The sequence below is a fragment of the Aspergillus ochraceoroseus genome (genome assembly GCF_002846915.1).
Source record: "Aspergillus ochraceoroseus IBT 24754 chromosome Unknown P175scaffold_5, whole genome shotgun sequence".
NCBI classification, from domain to species: domain Eukaryota; kingdom Fungi; phylum Ascomycota; class Eurotiomycetes; order Eurotiales; family Aspergillaceae; genus Aspergillus; species Aspergillus ochraceoroseus.
The window spans coordinates 1390705-1410056 of NW_024468480.1; the positions used below are offsets into that span (position 1 = coordinate 1390705).

Consider the following 19352-nt stretch of genomic DNA (forward strand, 5'->3'; position numbering starts at 1 on the left):
TCTTGGTTGAAAATTATACTGTATGTCTCGATCAAAAAGACTTCTTCTTTATATTTCCAGTACTCCGTACATATTCAAGATAACATTAAACTTTTTGAATCTAGAAGCGTTACCTGCTCTCTATCCTTGAATCTGCCAGAGACGGATCCGTCCCCGATCATTGCCCGCAGCCAGATACTCCGAGTTCGGCGAGATGGCGACAGACGTAACTCGTCCCAGAGGCGTGTTCTGCGTGGGCCAGTTGCGGTAGACTGTACAGGTTGGAAGGTGAACTAGAGTGATTTGTTGTCAGTGGACAGTGATTAAGGTACCAACAGAGGCAAGGAGGGAAACACGCACCAATTCGCAGAGCATCCTTCTTCGCTTCACTCGCCATCACCATGAATTGTCCATCCGGAGCAATCTCCACCTGGCTGATCGAGGTCACGAGCTGGTCCAGCGCCCGCACCGGCGCCGGGTTGCGCGGGATCGCAGACGCAGCATCCGGCGCTGTGGCACAGGCAGCCGCCCACTCGCCGCGGTCGTATACATTGACAATACCGCTCTTACTTCCGATCACAACCCAGCGGTCGCCGCCGAGCTCGGCGCGTCCCGAGTCACCGCCGAGCCGGAGCACAGTCGTGCCCATCCCACCGGCGTCCTTCCAGCGCGCGACAATACGGTTCAGCTGGCCGTCCCATTCGGAGACTTCGCCGTTGAGGTTGACCACCGTCATTCCCTCGCCGTTTCTCCACCACGCAAAGTCGGCAACACCGCCGCGGCCGTCGATGCGCACCTGCGCGATCCACTGCGCCGTGCCGGAATTATGGATGTTGATCACACCGCCGCCCTTTTTGGTCGAGCCCACCAGGCCAATGTACCGGCCACAGGGCGAGAGCTGGAAGTGCTCCATGGATTTTTGCTCCTCTTTGCGGTCCGCGGAGCCGTTGATCTTGTCGATCTTGCCACTGTTGAGGTCCCAGATGTGGAAGTATCGTCGGCGGCCCGAGGCGTAGATCTGGGTACCAGCCGGCGGGGCAAACGCGGAGGTGGTGATGGGGGTTTCGCGAATATGGAGCGATGTAAGGAGGGGGTTAGGGGCCGGTGCGTCCGGAGCAACATGGTGGATGAACAGCGTAGAGGCTGGTCCGGAGGAGAGAATCAATGGGTAGTGCGGGTGGAACGAAAGGGAGCTCACGGCGGACTGGAAGGGGCCAATTATTAGTTCTATTCGGGGGCCAAAAATCCCTTTCGGGGAGTTATCTTAGCAGCAACTGACCGGCTGGTCCTTCCCAACATCCTTCAACCTCTGAATGCTAATGACTTCCTTACGCAACTTGGGTCTACCGCCTGTTGGTCCCGCAGTTTCAATCTTGGTAAAGTCGATGTTTTGGAGAAGCTTCGCGAGCGGCTGCGTGGACGTTCGATCCTCGTCATCTGTATCCATCTCCTCCGCGCGATCAGAGTCATCATCTTCGTCATCCTTCTCCTGGTTCGCCCTCGGGTTCGCCCAGTCAGGCGTAGGATGTAGCTCAAGGTACTGCCTGCGCAGCCGACGAATATATTCCTTTCCGCCAATGACATCCTCTGATTCCGCAACACGCAACTTTCGCAGTCGATCCTTGCTCGCCAGGGATATGGTCAGTCGCTCGTCATCGCTATCATGCCACACCGCCGGAAGCTCGTCTAATTGCTCATCGCCTTCAGGCTCGATTTCGCCAGGTGTAGCAGGAGATTCGTCGAGTTCTGTAGAAACGGGGCCAGCTCCGGAGTCAAGAAAAAAGAGCTATCAATAGTTAGCGCAGAGATTCAAATAATATATATATATATATTCATCATACATCAGCATCAGCAACATCTTCCAAGTTTTGATCGTAAACATCGTTCGCTTCACCACCCGCTTCCTCGTCTGCACTGTCATCAGGAATAGTTGTAAGAGCAAGGTGACTGAGATCCTGAGTCTTCAATGCGCTCTGGAACCCTTCATCGTCACCAAACAAGAGGCTCTCGAGCTGCTTCTCTGTTTCATCCTTCTCCAGAACCTGCTTCTCCTCCCGGCGCTTCTTCTCCTTGACGGTAGTTTTGGGCATGATGTATGGTAGTTGCGTTGGAACGAGAAGTATAAAAAAAAAGATTTTCTCTAATGAATTGACCAGTCTCTCAAAAGACACTCGGTAAAAGCCAACTTGGTGGCCTTGTCGATAGATTAATATCGCGAAGAAATTGATTCTTGATGGAGTGGGCAAAATAATTTTCTTCGCAAGCGGCAGGAAGAAGGCGGTGTACTGAGCGGTGATAATTTAGCCTAAGGCCTGCAACCATCACTCTTCGCGCACAACTAAATATTTTTAATAGAGATACATGTTTTTTTTTTTTTTTTTTTTTTTTTTTAATTGCAGACAGATCTCGATTTCATTGAGTCTTTTGGTAAATACAAAATAATGAGGGACTGAATCCCATTTGTGATAGGAAAAAATTTCCCAACCTATCCCCGAACGCCAATATAAGACTGCAACAAACAAAAAGATATCATCGTATCATGGTTTTCTCGATTGCGTGCTGGGTTTCGTAGAGGGCGTCATCTCATTATACTGACCCCGGCTACTGCTCGAGGCCGAAGTTGATGCCGGGGACTGGCCGTACTCCCGCTCTATTTCCGGGTTGAATTCGGAGGAATCGAATCGACTCAAGGCTTCTTTCGTTTGTGGGGGGCTACCTAAGACCGTTGGACCTTTGCCTGTCAAGTCTTCATCAAAGTCAACGGTTGCGTCATCCTCCAAACCGGCCAATAAGGCATGGCGGTCATCGTGGTCGTGGTCTTGGAATGCTTGGTGGTCGGCATTGTGGCTCTCTTCTAGGGAATCCGGAGATGACGACAGAGGCTTTTTGATGAAAGTATCGATAATATAATACTGGATAGCGTTCATGATGACCGGGAAGAGTAGCATCACGAAGAAAATCTGAACCGCCGTATTGCCTTCGGTCCAGCGGAGCGCCCAGTCGCCAACTTTCACAATAAAGGGCAACATCTGAATGAGGAAGAAGACACAGATCTTCATTCCCAAGAGGCCGACAAAGTATATGACGGACTGTTTGAACCACCAGCTGGCACGAGGTGGTTGGCCATAATTGCCAGATTCGATAGATTCTGGAGGATTCGCCAATGGTGTATACATGGCCAGACGGTCTAAGACGTTCAGAAGGAAAATAAGGATAGGAATACCAAGGGTAGTCTAATGACAATACGTTAGTTGTTACCCACTTCCGAAGACGCAGGGTGACTCACATCAATCCCCAAATTCAACAAATAAAAGGAACAGGGGTTTGGTTTGTAGCTGCTCGTGATTTCAAACTGCCCCGCAGAAAACATGGACATGAGCAAGTTGGCGAGATGCAGCATTGCCGACCCGAAGACTTGCTTCGAAACATCAAACACCCAAACTTTTACCGGCCGTTGAGGGCGTTCCCTCCATCGCTTGTACACCAAAGATAATAGAGCTAACGCTCCCAAGGCAGCTTGGACGAGAAGTGAGAATGGGCCAAGCAGTCTACATTCTCCGGTGTCTTCATCATCCCGGGGGGCCTCTGGGTCCGCTAGTGCATAAGACGTAGGCTGAGATGATGCTGCTGACGGGGTCACTGCCAGAGTGCTAGTGACAGGTACAGAGGCCTCCACAAGGGAACAGAGGACCACAATGACAACAAGGGTTGTGGCCCAAGATAGAGTCGAAGGGAAAGCCATATCGACTAATAGAGAGAAGGGGGGGGGGGGGGGGGGAATTGACTTCACCCGAGGGCAGATCGTGATGATGTCCCAAGAGTGGTCGTCTGGTGGTGTAGAACGTTGGTCTCTAGCAGGCGGCGATGACGCGCATCTAGATAGCGGCGGTATGGAGTCTGGTATGCATGAAAGAGGAAGCGGAGAGCAGATTTGGAGGGAAGGAAAGCTAAGTGAGAGGCCCTCTTGCCAGCAAGGAGCCTGAACCAGCCAGGTGGGCTTATTGGAATTCGCAAACAGGACCGCAGCAGTGCGTCAAGTTGAGAGCTGGCTTTCTCCAGGGTCTCGAGTCGGCGGTTGTGGCCACTGAGACTAGGGAGTGACTTACTCGATTGGGTTAACTAAATGGATGTGAGGCTGATTAGTCATTGATATATAACTTTGGCACAAAGTACTCCGTACTGTAAGTGTAGTTCTTTATACCTTTTAAGGTGAGGGCTGGAGGAATCAGGGATCAGGAATCAGGAATCTAAGAGACTTTCAGATCCGACACAATTTTTCTGATGATAATTCAAGAGGATTTCAAAGTCCCTGCATGAGGTTATCGAATAAATCAAGTTGTAAAGAGGCTAATGTTGGCCTGGTGGGCCTGAGGCTTGGCATCAACGACTCCGATCCTGAGGCCGTCAACGACCTAAAAAGTAACCGGATCAGTTCTCTGTACAGCAAATAACCCTAGCTAGTGCTTTGGAAAGGAATCTAGAATCTTTGCAGCTCATTCAATTTGTTCAGTTATTCTAATAACTCTAGATGCTGTTCAGGAATCGAAAGTAGGTAATATTCGATGCCAGGGATCCGGGCATCAAACAGGTATACTATAGTCCTCCTTCTCTTCATGACATCTCCCAACACAGGAAATTATATTCGTCGTCAATACGTCAGATCCTACATATCATCCACAGTCAACAACAGTTCCATCTGCAGGAAGATGTCATGCATCAGGCGGTGACATACTTAGCGTCCCCCTCCCCCCCTCTCCTGTCGAGTGGATACACTTCATGTTGGACTTGATGATTCCAGCAAAGCTGCTAGCTCATTTAAGCTTATGTAGATCTTCAAGGGAAAAGAAGGATCCATCTCAAATCAACAAGCTAGTGGCACATCCCAAGCGCGGCCCCTCCCAAAAAGAAATTAATATAAGAAAAAAAAAAGGCAGAGAATTGATCTCATAGGTTTGCCGCACCACTTCAATGGCGGGCGGTCGATGTGATTATATTGATAATGGAAACTGAGCGGTATAACAGAACTGATCCCAGCCTGAAAGATATCCCATCCTGTCCCTAGAGCGAAAAGCCAGAGAAAAGTGTCATTCTACCTACCCACCACCCTCAAAACCCATGAACAAGAGCCATGAAACCCATAGGAGTTAGAAAAAAAAAAAACGCCAAAAACCCCGCAGCCAGCCAAAGATAACACGCATCCCAATGTCTTGCACGGAGCGCAAAGGACACGTCGAGAAAGCGAGAGAAAAAAAGAAATCGTCACGTCATTCTATACCATGCTGCTTTTTGAGACGTTCCAAATTCTCTTGCCTTTCCGCCAAGTCCTCTTTCGACCTAAGCATTTTCTCCGGCTGGTGATATAGGACTAGAAACCGAACAAGAAAGAAGAAAAAATCAGTCTGTATCCTTCATGGGCACAACTTTCTGGTGTCAAAACTTACCAACAAGATATCTGTTCTGGAAATTGAATCCATTGAGCTTATCGCATGCCTGTTTGGCGTCGTGAACGTCTTCGTATACTACAAATGCGGTGCCCTTGGAGTTGTTCGCGATTCCTTGACGTATTTGTCTGGACGAGACTCGATCAGTACCTAGGCGTCACCAAAAACCAAACCAAAAGAAGACCATTTGACACAGCGGGGGCATACCGGATTGGGCCAAATTTCCCGAAAAGGTCAAATAGTTGCTCTGCAGTCACGTTGTAGCTATGAGTTAAAGAAATTATTCCCTGGTTAGCAACTCAATTCTATGCGCTTGTGTCTGTAGGAGGGGTTGAAATAGTTCGGAGGCGAAAACAGCCAACTCGCGGGGGTGGGACGGGCATACTTGAGGTTCTTGACAAAGAGAATCCTAATAAAAGTTAGCAACCAAAAAAATTCGCGACCAGCTTCATACTGTCCAGTCTCCTGCATCAGCAGGGTCTGTGACTTACCGATTGGCTTCGGGGGCGAGCTTCCGGCTCATTCTCAGGCGGAGTCGAAAAAGGGTCCAAAGTTCGATGAGTACGGTGAAAGATAATATCGAATCAAAAACCCAGGTGGGTTTGGGATCGAATAGATAGAAAAGTAAAAGGGAAAGGGGGGAGAAAGTAACAGAGGAACAGGGAAACGAAAGAGACGGAGGAAGAGGAAGATTCGCGATTCAGAAGCAGCGACGTTTGGAGGAGAGCCTGAGTTGCCTATTTGGGTTTAGTCGCTCTTGGGGGGGAGCCTCAGATAGAAGAATATTCAAAGAATATTCGAACTATTTGGGAGGTGTTTCTTTTTTTACTGAGTAAATATAGAAATGCCTATTTGTTTGGAATTCTCCCCTAATCCTCTTTCCCCCCCCCCCCCGTCTTTCTGGTGGTCAACGATATGTCTTCTTTCTTGTTTGGAGTCTGCCGCAAACGATAGCATGCCTCAGGCACCCACCCCTTCGCGCTCCTCCCTCTGCGTTACTTGCGTTACTCTCTCCCCTCCTCTTCTCTCATCCATTCTTCTCCTTCAATTTCCCCTTCTACTCTTGCAATCGCTTGGTTTCTTCATCCAGAAGCTTCTTGGAATTCTTCTGTTGCTCTCTTTCCTCTCCCTGTTGTGTCTCCGCGCTGTTGGCTCGGTGCTGCATCTTTCCGCCGCTCTCGAAGAGCCGGCAGTGAGAGAGAGAGAGAGAGACTGCAACTTCTTGCCCCCCTCAACCTCAGCGCTCCGCCGTGCGACTTCTCCTCCGTCAACCTCCCGGCTCCGCGTTCCTGCGCTCCCCTTCCCATCGAGATTCCATTTCCATCTCATTGTCCATCGGGCGCTTGTCATTCTGTCAGGAATGACTTTCCTTTTCCCTGCCGTCGTCTTTCTCTAGCCCGTGTGGTTCAATATCCCCCTCCCCGCTTTGCGTCCGGCTGCCAACCCTCTCGTCGTCTCTCCTCCGCGGCCATCGGTCACCTTCCTTCACTCTCATCCCCCTCTTCGCTCCTTGATACCATCTTGAATTTCCATCATGATTAGTGCTACGTCCTTTCTAAACCACACCGGCCCCCGTCCGCCGCGTTATCGGACTCCCTCGCCTCCGCGACGCGCCGTCGAACCTATCTCACCTTGCTCGACTATCGACGCTCGTGCCTCCTGGGTCGATCGCAGTTTTTCCAGACCTACAACCGCCGATCATAGCCATTTCTCTTCCACTATTGGGAAATTCTCAGCTCCAGATGCTCCCGCTCCTCCCAGGTCCGGCCATGGTCGGTCCAGCTCGACCATCGACACTCTCGCGACCATCGCACTAGCCACCAGTCCGACTTTTGCTCCTCTCTCCTACCGACCCCCCTCTCAGAATTCTACCTCCCCGGTATCGCTTTTTCCTTCCGAATCTACAGAACTCCTCGAACGCCCTACAAAGCGACCGCGATCAGAGGAAAAAGATTATCATCATCAGGCCTCCTCTTCCTCCTCGTCCTACTTGCAGCCCCGGTCGGGTCCCGCGCCGCCTGCGAATTCCTCATCAAATTTCGACAGCATGAAAACTGACGCAGAACTCCTGCTAAATTTTGCGAGACCCACGAATTTCACCCCTCCCATACATTCCACCAAGCGAATAAGCGTGGATGAATCTTATCATCACCATGCGTTCCATCCTCAGAGTCAAGCGAGAGCTGGGGTTGGAGGCTCATACTGGAGCTCGAATGATGAAAACATGGCTAGCAATGATCTCGGAGGTACGACATTCCCTTCTTCACGCATGAGATCCCAATCCGATGGTTCTGCTGCTATCTCACGACCCGTGATTCCTGGCATGCGACCCAACACAAGCTCCTCGACCCTCCAACCTATAATCTGGCAGGAAGAGGAGGATGGCGGAGAGCATCACTGGGATGCTGTACCAAATGCAGTCGTCAAAAGTGCGCAGGCTGGCCTTCGCGACGCGGGCGAAACAACGCATCTCGGCCCGAGAAGGCAGTCGCCCAAGGTGGAAGACGATACTGAGTCCGATGACTCGAGTCAGGCAAATTGTGCAGCTTGTAACCTCATTCGAATACCAATGGAGACCGAAGATCAACAAGGCGATGTCACTTGGATCAGCTGTGACGGCTGCAAGCGCTGGTTCCATATTGTATGCGCTGGGTTCAAAAACGACCGCGAGATTCGGACCGTCGACAAGTTCATCTGCCGGACCTGCCGTCCTATCCACGGCCAGACCACCTTTGTCCGCAAATCTTCTCGCGCTCGCACTTCTATCGACTATGCGGGCCTTAACCAAGGCCTTGTCAAGGCCGCTACTGATTCTCTAGAGCATCACTACATCGAGCCAATTCGACAAAATAGGATCCGCTTCCTCCCCGAGAGTTTCCCTCGGATGCGCCCCGAATTGGTCTCCGCGGAATACTTCGAGCGCGGCAATGGTATGACCGAGCCCATTGTCATCCCGGCCGAACTGAATACCTGCGACTCCGTCCTAATCCCTAGCCCCGACTTCGACGCTCTCGTTCAGGACGCTAGTTCTCAAGAGATGTTTGATGAACTTCTAGAGCATCTGCCTCAGGAAGGTGAGGACTTTGACACGGTCATCGATTGCGGCCAAGACCAGCTGGACATGGTCATCCCACAAGGGTTGACCGTTAGGACGGTTTCTGAGCTTTACGGCCCAGAAGACCGGGTGGAAGTGATCGATGTCAAATCTCAACAGGGAGAAGATAAAAGGTGGACCATGCAGAAGTGGGCAGACTACTACGAGAACCCCGGTGCCAAGATCGTCCGCAACGTCATCAGCCTTGAAGTGTCCCAAAGTAAACTGGGTAAACTGATCCGCCGGCCAAGGATTGTACGTGATCTGGATTTGCAGGATTCCGTTTGGCCCGAGGAACTCAAGGCAGTGGGGGAATACCCCAAAGTCCAATTCTACTGCCTGATGTCTGTGGCTGACTGTTACACCGACTTCCACATCGATTTCGGAGGATCCTCTGTGTTTTACCACATCATCAAGGGCAAAAAGACCTTCTTTTTCATCCCCCCGAAGGACAAGCACCTGAGGAAGTATGAGGAATGGTGCAACTCGCCTGCCCAGGATTCCACCTTTCTTGGAGATCAGACCAAGGAGTGTTATCGCGTTGACCTTTCCGAAGGCGATACCATGCTAATTCCATCCGGCTGGATACACGCCGTGTGGACCCCTGAAAACAGCCTGGTGATTGGAGGTAACTTCCTGACAAGACTCAACTACGGGATGCAAATCAAGATCGCCAAGATTGAAAAAGACACCAAGGTCCCAAGGAAATTCAGATACCCTTTCTTCCAAAAGATCCAATGGTACACTGCATTGAAGTATCTAGAGGAAGACCCAATCCCCCAAAGCGTCCTGGACTCGTTTGCCCATGACGAAAACTACCGCTTTCATCGAGAGTATCCCATCTACTACGAATTCGGAGAACGAGCCACCGCGGAACCTCCGGGGTCGCCCTACCATAACTCGCGCTTCTACTCCCAAGGTGAGTTAGAAGGGCTTCCAGACCTCGCGAAATATCTACTTCAGACCGCCTTGATCGCAGGTTGTTACCTCGTTGAAGGTGTGACCGTGGATGCCAGAAATGCCATCAAAAAGTCTATCCCCAAGATGTCAGGCGATCCGATTGATACGATCAGGAAATTTGGAGTCTGGCTTGCGTGGAAGCGTGGCAATGAAAAGGCCCCTCAATGGACTCGCCCCGGTGTTGTTGAAAGCAATGCGAAAAACAGCCTCGCCGAGAAGAAACCGGCGGGAAGGCCCAGTCGCCGCTCGGAGCGCAACGTTGATAACCAGCGAATGTATGCCGAGAGGCAGGCTGTTCAGCGCCTACCAGAGCGGTCTGTTGATACCACTCAAAGGGATTCAGCTAGCAACGGGGTCGGGGCGGTGCTTCCGCCGAGCATTCCTCCCGCCGTATCGTCTAGCTCGAGTTCAGCCTCCGTCGTGAAAGAGGAGCCTCCTTCTAAACCTCGCGCTGCTACGCGGGGATCCGGACTCGGCCCTAAGCGCGTTGCATGCGACGCCTGCCGCAAACGAAGGATCCGCTGTCATCATAAAGAAGAGAACAACGATGGAGGGTCGAGCAAACAGATGGCCCCTGGTTCTTTCGGCCTAGGAACTCTCACCCCTACCGCGCACGATGCGGTGTCTGCTCTAAACTCGCTGGCCGCAATCGCATCTGGTGCTGGTCTTCAAACGGGCAATAACAACGCCCACCCACGGGTGGATCGGGTAGATGTCTCTCCAAAGTACACTGCTATTGGTACCCCTCATGGAGCGTCTAGCAGAGCAAATGATGCCAGTCCCGATGGCATGAACCCGGGCAAGAAAGGACGAAGCAAGGCCTGTGACGACTGTCGGAAAAGCAAGGTTTGTATTCGCCGAGCTCCACCGGTATACTTTCTTCATTCACTAACAAACCGTTAGCGGCGGTGCATTCACGATGAGTACGGTAGGATCGACCCGGTGAAGGCTCAAGAACGGGCAAAACCGCGAGCAGCTACGAGCTCTGCGAAACGACCACGCGCCAACGACGAAGGTGCTGGCTCTGTTGCAAATAAACGGTTGAAACAGGAAAGCACCTCGCCCGTGGCAAGGCCAGCGCATCTCAGCTCTCGGGAAGTGGAACAACCCTCTCCCATCCACACTGCCGTTGACCATAGTCCACTTGGAAAGACAACAACACGACCGAATAAACCGACCTCACCACATGCGGAAATGGTCCAAGTGGAGAAAGAAGAAGCTCCCTCGGGCCAAAATTCGTATGCCTCCCCACCAGCTTTTCAGGCGGATACGGTTGTCACTGAGGAAGTAAACGCGGCTTCTGTGTCCAAGCCAGTTGCCACACTCGTGTCGCCACCGACCTCTCTAGCAGACGAGATGGATATGCATGATCATGCTGACGCTGAAGGAGGAGGAGGAGGCCATGCCATCCACACGCCAACCACGGGATCCCGTCATTCCTCTCGTCAGCCGCGTCACGTTGAAAGGTATATGCCGGATGTCCATTTTGTCAAATCGGCGAAGCCTACGACACACTCACAGATTACACGCCGTTCATCCTTCAATGGCACAAGTGGTGTGCAGAAGAACCCCCCGGGCCAGTCATCCGCCCCAAAGAAGTCCGCATCTCGACCGTCCTCGTCCCACGGAAAGAAGAGCTTCTCTCCTTCGGTAGAAAAGAAATCCGACCGGCACGCTATTTCTTCGACGTCCCCTAGTCAGCATGGCAAAGCTCCCAAATCAGATCACGCAAGCGTGGCTGAAAACGACCCGGATGCTGAAAGCTTACGCCTGATTCGTGAACTTCAAGAGCAGGAATTTGGCTTGCGAAGGAGAGCAGGACGAGTATGACCCCAAGATTCATCTGTCCACTGTTCACCGCAATCTTTCTGTTTATTATTCTTTTCTATTCTGTTCTTCTGCTCTCTTCAACCGCTTTGTAGACATCCTAGACAGGGGCAACCGGCGAATTTGGAATTAAGCAAGATCAAACCGCGCGTCGCGTGTTTCTTGCCTGGGAAATTTGGGGAATTATGGAGTTTACTATGAAACGGAGTGCCATGGATATGGGCTTGGAGTTGTTACTTTCCCTTCTATTTCTCTCTCACTGTCCTTTGCCAGTTTCTTTTACTACCTCTTTGGCGTTTCGCTGCTGCTCAGCCGGATCATCTCTCACTGGGGCTCTTTTTCTTCTTTAATTACCTCATTCCCCTCTGCATGATATCAATATCATCATTGCTTCTGTATTTTCTTCCTTTCTCTTTTTTTTTTTTTTTTTTTTCTTTTCTTTTCTTTTCTTTTCTTTTTTCCCCCTCCTCTTTCCTATTTACTTGCTTAGCCTTTTTTTTTTTTTTTCATCTTGGGCGTTCAAGTGTATATGGACTCGCTGTTCGTCTCAATCAGACAAATTTGATTTGATCTTTTGTAGGATGATTGAACCATTTTCTCTCTTCCTTACTTGCTTTTCTCCCCTTCTCCCTATCTATCTTTGATCCTCTTTGTATCATTGTCTCGGTTTCAGTGTAAGCTGAATCTTTGATAATACCTACTCAGGGATGGAGGGAGGGAAGGGATCGGGAATCCTACAATGGCACTAGCTTTTCCCTTTGGGTTGTTTTGCTGCTCGGCTCTATGATGTCTTTGCTTTTTATTGCTTGTTTTTTTTTGGATTGATTATATTATATCCTGTGTTACATGTTTTAACACCGTTATAGTTGTTGACTTTTAGCAGTTTAGAATCCTCAAGAGATTGCCTGCAGGATCCAGCAATGTACATGTAGGAGTGTATGTACGTCTGTATATATTTTATATAAAAAAAAAATAGCCATCTATTCTTCAATGTTGATCCAGTGACCACCATCCAGAGCATCTGATGCGTATATCAAATAAGGAATGATCCAAAAAGGGGGGAAAGAAACAAGATCCATCGACTCCGACTCCCAATGTAACTAAAGAGAAAAGCATTCCATGTCATTCTTCATGGCTCGTGGGCTTCTAGCCCTCTAAATCCGGCCAGGGATCTATATCAAGGAGAGATAACGCGTGGGGTATACCATATGCCCAAAAAATACGAATGCCAACTGCACGAGGATATCAAGTACTGATAAACAAGCGTAATGATAAAATAAGAAATAGAAAGGGTATCAAGGACTGCGGGGGGGGGGAGGCCAAAAGAAAAAGAGCGGGGAGGAGGGGGTTTTGTGATCATAACTTCATCGATAGCTACCAACAAGAGTTGGACCTGCTATCATAAGATGCATGCTAGGCTCTGCGTTAGCCGACTTTGAAGGTATGATGAGGATTTTCTCCTCCAGGATGCTCAGGCCCCATGGTAGACCATCGTTTAGGCCTTTTTTACTCCCCGATATAGTCCTTGATAAGACAAGGATCTTCATCAGGACCTTGGCATACTTTACGACGGTTGAGATGCTTAAACCAAGGCCCTAAAGGTCCGTTCACATAGTGATACTGGCCTGCAAAGCGATACTGTCGACGGTCACCAAGCTGGTAAAACTTATCACCCCACTGTCCCTTGAAGTAAAACCACTCGGTTGGTGAGGCCGGGTTGAGGGTGGATGCGCGAAGGGTATCATTGGCGACATCATATGTGTATGAGTGAGAGTTGAGAAGGGGGTCCCACAGAGGGCCGCGGTCAGTTTGATCATGGAGAAGACCCCATGGTAGAATGTATGGATGCACCCCCGGAGTGGCATACATGGCATGTGTGCCTGTTGCTGAGTATATGACTGGCTATTGATTGGACCAATAATTAGCCTTCAAGGGGATCGTGCGCGCCTGCAAAATCACGTGGATGTAGACTTACTCGTCGTCCAATTTTCTCGACAGCTTCGTAGCTGTACGCTTCGCCCGCAGAGTGAGCACTGAAGAAGAGGGCTTTTGGCTTGCCATGGTGAAATCGCACAAGGCAGTGCTCCCAGTCTCCAATGTGATTCCCAAACCGCACATTAAACACTGCGTTGCCAAGATTGAAGCTGTAGAAGTAGAACCAAAAGGCATCCACAATACCATTACCCTTGTCGATCACTAGCAGAACGGCCGGCGCCTCGCTCCGGCCCCCAGTTCCCTGAATAATAGGTTCTCCACCGTATCGTCTCCTCAGTTCGTTGCGAATCAAGTCTTGGTCGAAGGTGGGGTAGCCAAGCTCCTCAGCTGGGATACCATCGGCGGCCCCATCTCGCAGTGGTAATTCAGTGTCGTACCATTTGACACGATCCTCGGTGGGTTCTTCCGTGAAGGATTCGTCGCCTTCGCTACCCCGGTCTAGCCACAAGTCCTCGGGATTGTCCTCCGGGGGGGTAGGAACATTTTTCTCCCCTTCAATCCAAGGTGGACGTCCTTCTACGTCATCGTTGCTGGTTAGAAAGACATGGCGTCCTCCTTCCCATTGATTCAGCTCATCAAGATCCTGTAAAGAAGGGTGATCATATTCCGACTGGACCGGGGTATAGTTCAGCATCGGGGTGGTATGGTAGAGATGCTCAGCAATGTCGCACGGCCAAAACTGCTCGCCTGAGAAAAGATGAACGAGAGGAGCATATTCGAGTACATAGTCGGGGATCTGTCGCAGACTTCGTTCTGTCGCATCCCACGAATCTTCGGAAGGACCGGTTTCGTTGGTCCAGTAATTCTGCCACGAACGACTGTCGTCTGGCAACTCTGGAGAGGCTGTACGGCGCCCGAAGTGGGGACCGATTACGCGAAAGTGTGCTGTACCGCAAAGCCCGAGCCAACGGCAAGCCTTCCTGTCAAACCATGACGGAGAAGAGGCGATCCAACTTTCCTCGTCACGGTCCTCATCGTACCAGATAAAGGCCGACGGCCTGACGGTACGGAGGATACTGTTGATGGTCACATAGGCGATCAGTGAAGAGAGTGTAACAATTGCGGCAGTAGTCTTCTGAACCATCTGATGACATGGACCGGATGGAGCGGCGATTTCGCAGGCGGTGGAGTTCGGGGGGGATTCAAGAGCGAATTCAACCTCGTTATCCCTAGCAATCGCCGGAGGAGCAGAAAAGCTAGTTATAGCAAAAGTGGTTGGGGTGGTGGGAGTGGCAGATGTGCTGAAGTATGATTTCCTGTTTGGGATAGCAACGCTAGGTGGAGTAGATAAGATTGTGGCGGTCAACGAAGCCTGGTCGGTAGGATTGGCGAGCACAAGGACGGAGGAACCCAAGAAGGTCAGGAAGAGGGGAAAGAAAGAATGAGAACGAGCAGCCAGCCCCGGAAATGAAGGGAAAGATTGGAGAGGAAGAGGAGGAAGAGACACTATAAGAGGACAACGAAAATATTGTTCCGTCAGCGGCGGTCGAGAACATCAGTGATGAGAGTGGTGCTAGCGAGGAGGGGGATGACTGCTACTGCCGGGTCCAGCAATAGGCCATCCGTTGACCCCATCATAAGGAAGCAGCAATTGGTCGAGTGAGAAAGAGAGACCGGGAGCGACGGAATAGGATTAGATAATGAATGATGGACGGCGGAGATGGAGGAGCAAAGAGCAACAATGAGCAACGGGAGTGGACATGGAAGGTGACGGATGCATTTCCATGGCCTCCCTTGCTTCCGCGCAAAGCCGGATTGCTAAGGAAGAATTCCAGCGGTAGACAGAACGAGGGTAGTCCAACAGGAACGGAGGGGAATGATTGGTGAGTTTAAAGAAAAGAAAGTTGGAAATGCTTGACTTACTTTTTGGAACCCAAGGGGAGGTTAGTTTATTTTCTTTTTTCTTTTTCTTCTTCTTCTTTTTCCTTCTTCTTTCTTTTTTTTTTAATTTTTTATTTGTATTTTTTTTTGGTTAGATGGGTAGTAGTGAGGGAGTCATTGGAAATGCTGACGGAGCCTAAAGTGAGGAACAGGGCTGAAAGTGGATCAATCCGGATGGAGGGGATTCAAGATGAGGTCATCTAGTAAAAGGATAAAGAGAAGAGTCAGATTAACTTCTAGTGTGGAAAATAAATAAGGGATATAAGAGAGAGATGGGATGAGAAGTATAATTGATGGAGTTGATGATTGAAAGAATGAAGTTGAAGTGAAGTTGATGAGATGGAGAAAGATTTGAGTTGTTTGATTTTGATGCTTTTGACAGGGCTGAAGTACCTCAGGTATCCACAACAAGATGAGAGCCTGGGAGCCTGAGGAAAAATTACCGTATTGTCATTTATACAGTTCTATTACCACTCATGACTAAGCGACCACACCGCTGCCTGAGGTAACTAACTAACTATCTCCATACAGAACCTGGAAAGCACAAGATAATAATAAATACATCTGGAGCTATCCCAACCCGTGGATTCGGCCGTGCTGCTGATTGGTATAGAGGGCACGACATAAGAACCGGTCAGAAGCTTTTCTAGCCCTCGCAAACCTTCCTGGGACTGGTCTGCAAGAATCCTGCAGAAACACGCACAATCAACGGCTTGCTCGGAGGTTTAATACCGCATTCAGAACCAATGTCGGCCCTCGATCCCGGCATGCCCTCCCATCCTCTCCCTGCAGACGATGAGGACTCCGACTATGAATACGAATATCATGACACCGAAACAGAGGTAAGAGAAGATCTTCTTCTACTGTTTATTTCCCACCTTGGTCAATCGACCCAGCTGATCCATCACCCTTTCTCTTCACACCCTCCCAGACCTTTTATCTCAATATCGACCTCACCACCCATCATGGTCCTATCCGTCCCGCACGCCGTCGCCATGACCCCTCCTCTTCCACTGCAACAGCAACCACCGGGCCCCCCTCTGCTCCTTCCGCGCATACTGATGACCAAGATCCCGCCATAGCCAGCTCTGAGTCCGACAACGTGTCTGCAGAAAGGGTGCAAATCCTCGGCCTCCACACCGCCAACCCGATCATTTCCTACCAGAATCAGATCTTTAGCGGATCATGGGCGGATCAGATTGGCACCGAACTTTTCTTCTCTCGTCCTGGCCAGGATGCATCATTTGACCCGGATGCAGCTGCACCCACGGAGGTTACCCCGTTGAAGCATACCAAGGACTTTGACCTTATCGCTGCCAACAGTGTCAAGATTCTCAGTCGAAAGGCCACCCTCATCTCTAGCTCTAGTTCTGGGGGTCAGGTCCAAAATCACCCGGATCCGCTGCAGCAACCGCTGGAAACCTCCTCCGCACCAGAAACTCCCGGAGTCTACAAACCAGATCACCAGTCAAACCAGGCTCGATTCCTAGGGCGTCTGATGGAACTGAAGAAACGCAGGGGCGAGACCGATACCGTGCGCACTGTTTTTAGCTCAAAACGAGGCTCAAATCTAGAGGAGCGACTCCGCGGCTGGGCTCAAACAGACGAGCAGCTAGCTGCAATCCAGCAGCTTAATGATCGCGCTCTCCAGGGAGATTCCGAAGCGATCATGGAACTAGAGAATCTCTACACTCAACTTGGGAATCAGGGTCTTGGTCCCTCCGAGAACTCGTCGCGCCCCGGCTGAGAGACCTAGCGAGTCTCCCCGAACTTTTTTAACTTTTTTTTTCTCTACGGTTCTTCTCGGTATGCATAACATTCACATGTGTCAATCCTACAGCTTCAAACCCAAGCACATGGTTACCGTGCCAAGGATCATCAAGCAACGCCTACGTTAAAACATGTGGAATCACGTGAGTTACCCCAAGTTTTTCAAGTGTTCTTGAACGGAGGCAGCGACTTCAAAGCTTCTCGCTCTCCTTGCAAAGAAGAAGATTGGGGGGGGAAAGGTCTGAACGAAATCCCCAAAAGAAATGCCTCAGCTATCGCCGCTCGCATGATTACCCTGCAGTAATATCCAACGCTCTAAGGGGGACATCTAGAAGCTGTCTAGAGCTAGACTCTCTCTCTCTCTCTCTCTCCTTCCCGAGGACCCACCTCGTGAAGAAACACCGACCGATCCGGTTTTGATTGCGCCGGGATAGCGTCATACGACCACCGGATGCAGGGACTCCGCATGTCGTGAACAGGTGGTGGTTCTTGTTCGATCGTTCGATCGTTCGAGGATGATTTTCATTACGATGAATAAATGACACATGTGTTGTTGTAGACCGCGGTGGATCTGTATATCTATCTACGTCTCTTTTATGAGAGGAAGCAGAAGAAGAATAATGCCGAATGGAACCTTTGCCACGGAATCACGTACAGATGGATCCTACGTAGATATGATCCTCTCATTTCATACATTTTGATGTATCTATCTATGCTAGGTAACTATAGGTATTCTGCCAAATATGGAAATTCCTACACGTGGTAATCTAGAAACCCCCCCCCCCCAAGCAAACCAAAGAAGAAAAAAAAGCTCAATTTTGCCCAATCCTGAGTATGGATGTATGGATGTACTGTATGCATCCGAAGCTGCCAAAGACCTTGAGAAAAGAAAAGAAAAGAAAACAAGACCCCACAGCCGAACCCAAGCCGAACCGAACCGAACCGAACCGAACTGGACCAGACCAGGCCAGACCAAGTCATTGATTATTAAAGAGGGAGAAAAAAAAAAAAAAAAAAGACAAGTGAATGCTGTAGGCATGTGTTCTGTATATCCATGTATGCAGTTATTTAAGAACCCCATCGTTTGGGAAACAAGTGAAAGACTTGCTTGTTTTGAAGTCCCGGGATTGGTTCCGTTCATGCCAGATGAAATAAACTGTTGTTTTGAGAGAGAGAGAGAGAGAGAGAGAGAGAGAATGTAAAAGGTAAGTATTAACGGTTATCGATTCCCCAATAGAGCGGGAAGAAGAGGAAGAAGAGGAAGAAGAGTCTAGAATGCATGAGGATTTCGCGATTCCACCGGGGACGGAGGAGGTGGGGGCGGATACTCGAATGCCGATGCGGATTGATAGTTTTGAGAATCCGAGCCGTCGAGAGATTTAGGATTCTGGGTTGTGGAGGCCATGATGGCATGGTAGATGTCTTTTTGGCTGTAGGCGGAGGAGGGCCGGGTGGTGAGTGTAGGGCGGTTGCGAGGATGTGTTGGGATTGGGGAAGTCATTTTGTATAATTGGGTCGGAGTGTAGGAGTTTGAGCTTTGTATGTTGGCTGGTATGTATACTCCAGGTTCAATATTGTTTTCTTGACTCTTTTCTGAAGGATGATTGCAGATTTCGAGGGGATGCTGAAAGAAAGGAACTTACCTCTCAATACCTTCTCCAGGCACGGATGTTATATCAAAACTTATATATATATATATCCTGATGTGTTGGATAACGAGAGTGGGAGTATAAAGATCGTATAGTAGATAAGAAAAGGATCCAAAAGAAGCATCGGCAGAGGAAGAGGCCAGGTCTTATGTAGAAGCCTTGAAGGAAAGGAAAGCCCAACGAGATGTGTCGGACGTAGGGTTGTCTCGGGAGAGAGAACAGCTAAAAAAAAAAAAAAAAGGATTCAAGGACGGAGTGAATAAAATAATAAATCATAAAGAAAATTAGGACAATCAGCTAAACCAGTCCGTGTAGAACAAATAATATTAACCCTGCCAAACCGGACACATCCGATCCCTTTGTCGTACGTACGTGTATATCCTTATGGAGCCAAAACACCAGCGAATTTGTTTGTCCCTGGGGGGAGATCTTCGTTCCCAAAAATTCCTTCCCTGAAACTTCAACCCACGCGTCTCACATCGTCTTAGGCAGCTCCGGCCCAGCAGGTCGGGTATCGGTATCTCCTCACTGGGCGTGGAGCCTGGAGAGATTATAGTCCATGGTGTAGCAACTGGAGCAGCTCAGTTGTATGTATACTTGTACGGAAGGGCGGGTGGACACCCCGGGGACGCATCACCTTTAAAATAAAATAACAAAGGTATAGGGATCTGAGGAAGGAGGAAAATCCGGCAAGGTAAAAAAAAGATTTGCCTGATGGAAGGGGGTAGTGGAAATTAACTATGGGGAAGTTGGAAC

The 19352-nt window shown here is 49.8% G+C and overlaps 8 protein-coding genes across 8 annotated transcripts; 2 read left to right on the forward strand and 6 right to left on the reverse strand.

Annotated features, from left to right (window-relative positions):
- Nucleotides 1-33: 33 nt before the first annotated feature.
- Nucleotides 34-2163, reverse strand: P175DRAFT_0502294 (WD40 repeat domain-containing protein). The gene is made up of 4 exons (XM_040897346.1): nucleotides 1821-2163; nucleotides 1259-1765; nucleotides 340-1183; nucleotides 34-272 (listed from the first exon to the last, which is right to left on the reverse strand). The coding sequence occupies exons 1-4, from the start codon at nucleotides 2067-2069 to the stop codon at nucleotides 121-123; spliced, it is 1752 nt and encodes a 583-aa protein (XP_040751533.1). The 5' UTR covers nucleotides 2070-2163; the 3' UTR covers nucleotides 34-120.
- A 368-nt stretch (nucleotides 2164-2531) lies between these two features.
- Nucleotides 2532-3559, reverse strand: P175DRAFT_0416914 (STIMATE family protein; the record flags this gene model as incomplete). The annotated part of the gene is made up of 2 exons (XM_040893083.1): nucleotides 2532-3212; nucleotides 3266-3559. Coding segments are annotated over 2 exons (975 nt in total), but the record flags the coding sequence as incomplete, so codon positions are not given.
- A 1363-nt stretch (nucleotides 3560-4922) lies between these two features.
- P175DRAFT_0517134 (putative pre-mRNA branch site protein p14) lies at nucleotides 4923-6052 on the reverse strand. Its single transcript, XM_040898962.1, has 5 exons — nucleotides 5912-6052; nucleotides 5806-5829; nucleotides 5628-5684; nucleotides 5421-5548; nucleotides 4923-5344 (listed from the first exon to the last, which is right to left on the reverse strand). Exons 1-5 carry the CDS (start codon nucleotides 5941-5943, stop codon nucleotides 5244-5246), a joined length of 342 nt encoding a protein of 113 aa, XP_040751535.1. The 5' UTR covers nucleotides 5944-6052; the 3' UTR covers nucleotides 4923-5243.
- Nucleotides 6053-6477: 425 nt separating this feature from the next.
- On the reverse strand, nucleotides 6478-6770 carry P175DRAFT_0533120 (uncharacterized protein; the record flags this gene model as incomplete). The annotated part of the gene is made up of 2 exons (XM_040900029.1): nucleotides 6478-6597; nucleotides 6657-6770. 2 exons carry the CDS (start codon nucleotides 6768-6770, stop codon nucleotides 6478-6480), a joined length of 234 nt encoding a protein of 77 aa, XP_040751536.1.
- A 184-nt stretch (nucleotides 6771-6954) lies between these two features.
- On the forward strand, nucleotides 6955-11304 carry jhd1 ([Histone H3]-lysine-36 demethylase; the record flags this gene model as incomplete). Its single annotated transcript, XM_040895996.1, has 2 exons — nucleotides 6955-10320; nucleotides 10378-11304. 2 exons carry the CDS (start codon nucleotides 6955-6957, stop codon nucleotides 11302-11304), a joined length of 4293 nt encoding a protein of 1430 aa, XP_040751537.1.
- A 1503-nt stretch (nucleotides 11305-12807) lies between these two features.
- On the reverse strand, nucleotides 12808-14380 carry P175DRAFT_0493927 (uncharacterized protein; the record flags this gene model as incomplete). The annotated part of the gene is made up of 2 exons (XM_040895997.1): nucleotides 12808-13203; nucleotides 13277-14380. The coding sequence occupies 2 exons, from the start codon at nucleotides 14378-14380 to the stop codon at nucleotides 12808-12810; spliced, it is 1500 nt and encodes a 499-aa protein (XP_040751538.1).
- A 1531-nt stretch (nucleotides 14381-15911) lies between these two features.
- On the forward strand, nucleotides 15912-16924 carry P175DRAFT_0439577 (TFIIIC subunit 6 family protein; the record flags this gene model as incomplete). The annotated part of the gene is made up of 2 exons (XM_040893969.1): nucleotides 15912-16019; nucleotides 16109-16924. Coding segments are annotated over 2 exons (924 nt in total), but the record flags the coding sequence as incomplete, so codon positions are not given.
- A 1059-nt stretch (nucleotides 16925-17983) lies between these two features.
- P175DRAFT_0502299 (uncharacterized protein) lies at nucleotides 17984-18664 on the reverse strand. Its single transcript, XM_040897347.1, has one exon. The coding sequence runs from the start codon at nucleotides 18446-18448 to the stop codon at nucleotides 18218-18220; it is 231 nt and encodes a 76-aa protein (XP_040751540.1). The 5' UTR covers nucleotides 18449-18664; the 3' UTR covers nucleotides 17984-18217.
- Nucleotides 18665-19352: the final 688 nt, after the last annotated feature.

What these genes read in the sequence shown, in the direction of transcription:
- P175DRAFT_0502294 (XM_040897346.1), bottom strand. Translation starts at nt 2,069, where the DNA reads ATGCCCAAAACTACCGTCAAGGAGAAGAAGCGCCGGGAGGAGAAGCAG. An exon ending in AAGATGTTGCTGATGCTGAT is followed by an intron (nt 1,766 to 1,820) that starts GTATGATGAATA and finishes AACTATTGATAG; the next exon opens with CTCTTTTTTCTTGACTCCGG. An exon ending in ATGTTGGGAAGGACCAGCCG is followed by an intron (nt 1,184 to 1,258) that starts GTCAGTTGCTGC and finishes GGCCCCTTCCAG; the next exon opens with TCCGCCGTGAGCTCCCTTTC.
- P175DRAFT_0517134 (XM_040898962.1), bottom strand. Translation starts at nt 5,943, where the DNA reads ATGAGCCGGAAGCTCGCCCCCGAAGCCAATCG. An exon ending in CTCGCCCCCGAAGCCAATCG is followed by an intron (nt 5,830 to 5,911) that starts GTAAGTCACAGA and finishes AACTTTTATTAG; the next exon opens with GATTCTCTTTGTCAAGAACC. An exon ending in GGGAAATTTGGCCCAATCCG is followed by an intron (nt 5,549 to 5,627) that starts GTATGCCCCCGC and finishes AGTCTCGTCCAG; the next exon opens with ACAAATACGTCAAGGAATCG.
- P175DRAFT_0502299 (XM_040897347.1), bottom strand. Translation starts at nt 18,448, where the DNA reads ATGACTTCCCCAATCCCAACACATCCTCGCAACCGCCCTACACTCACC.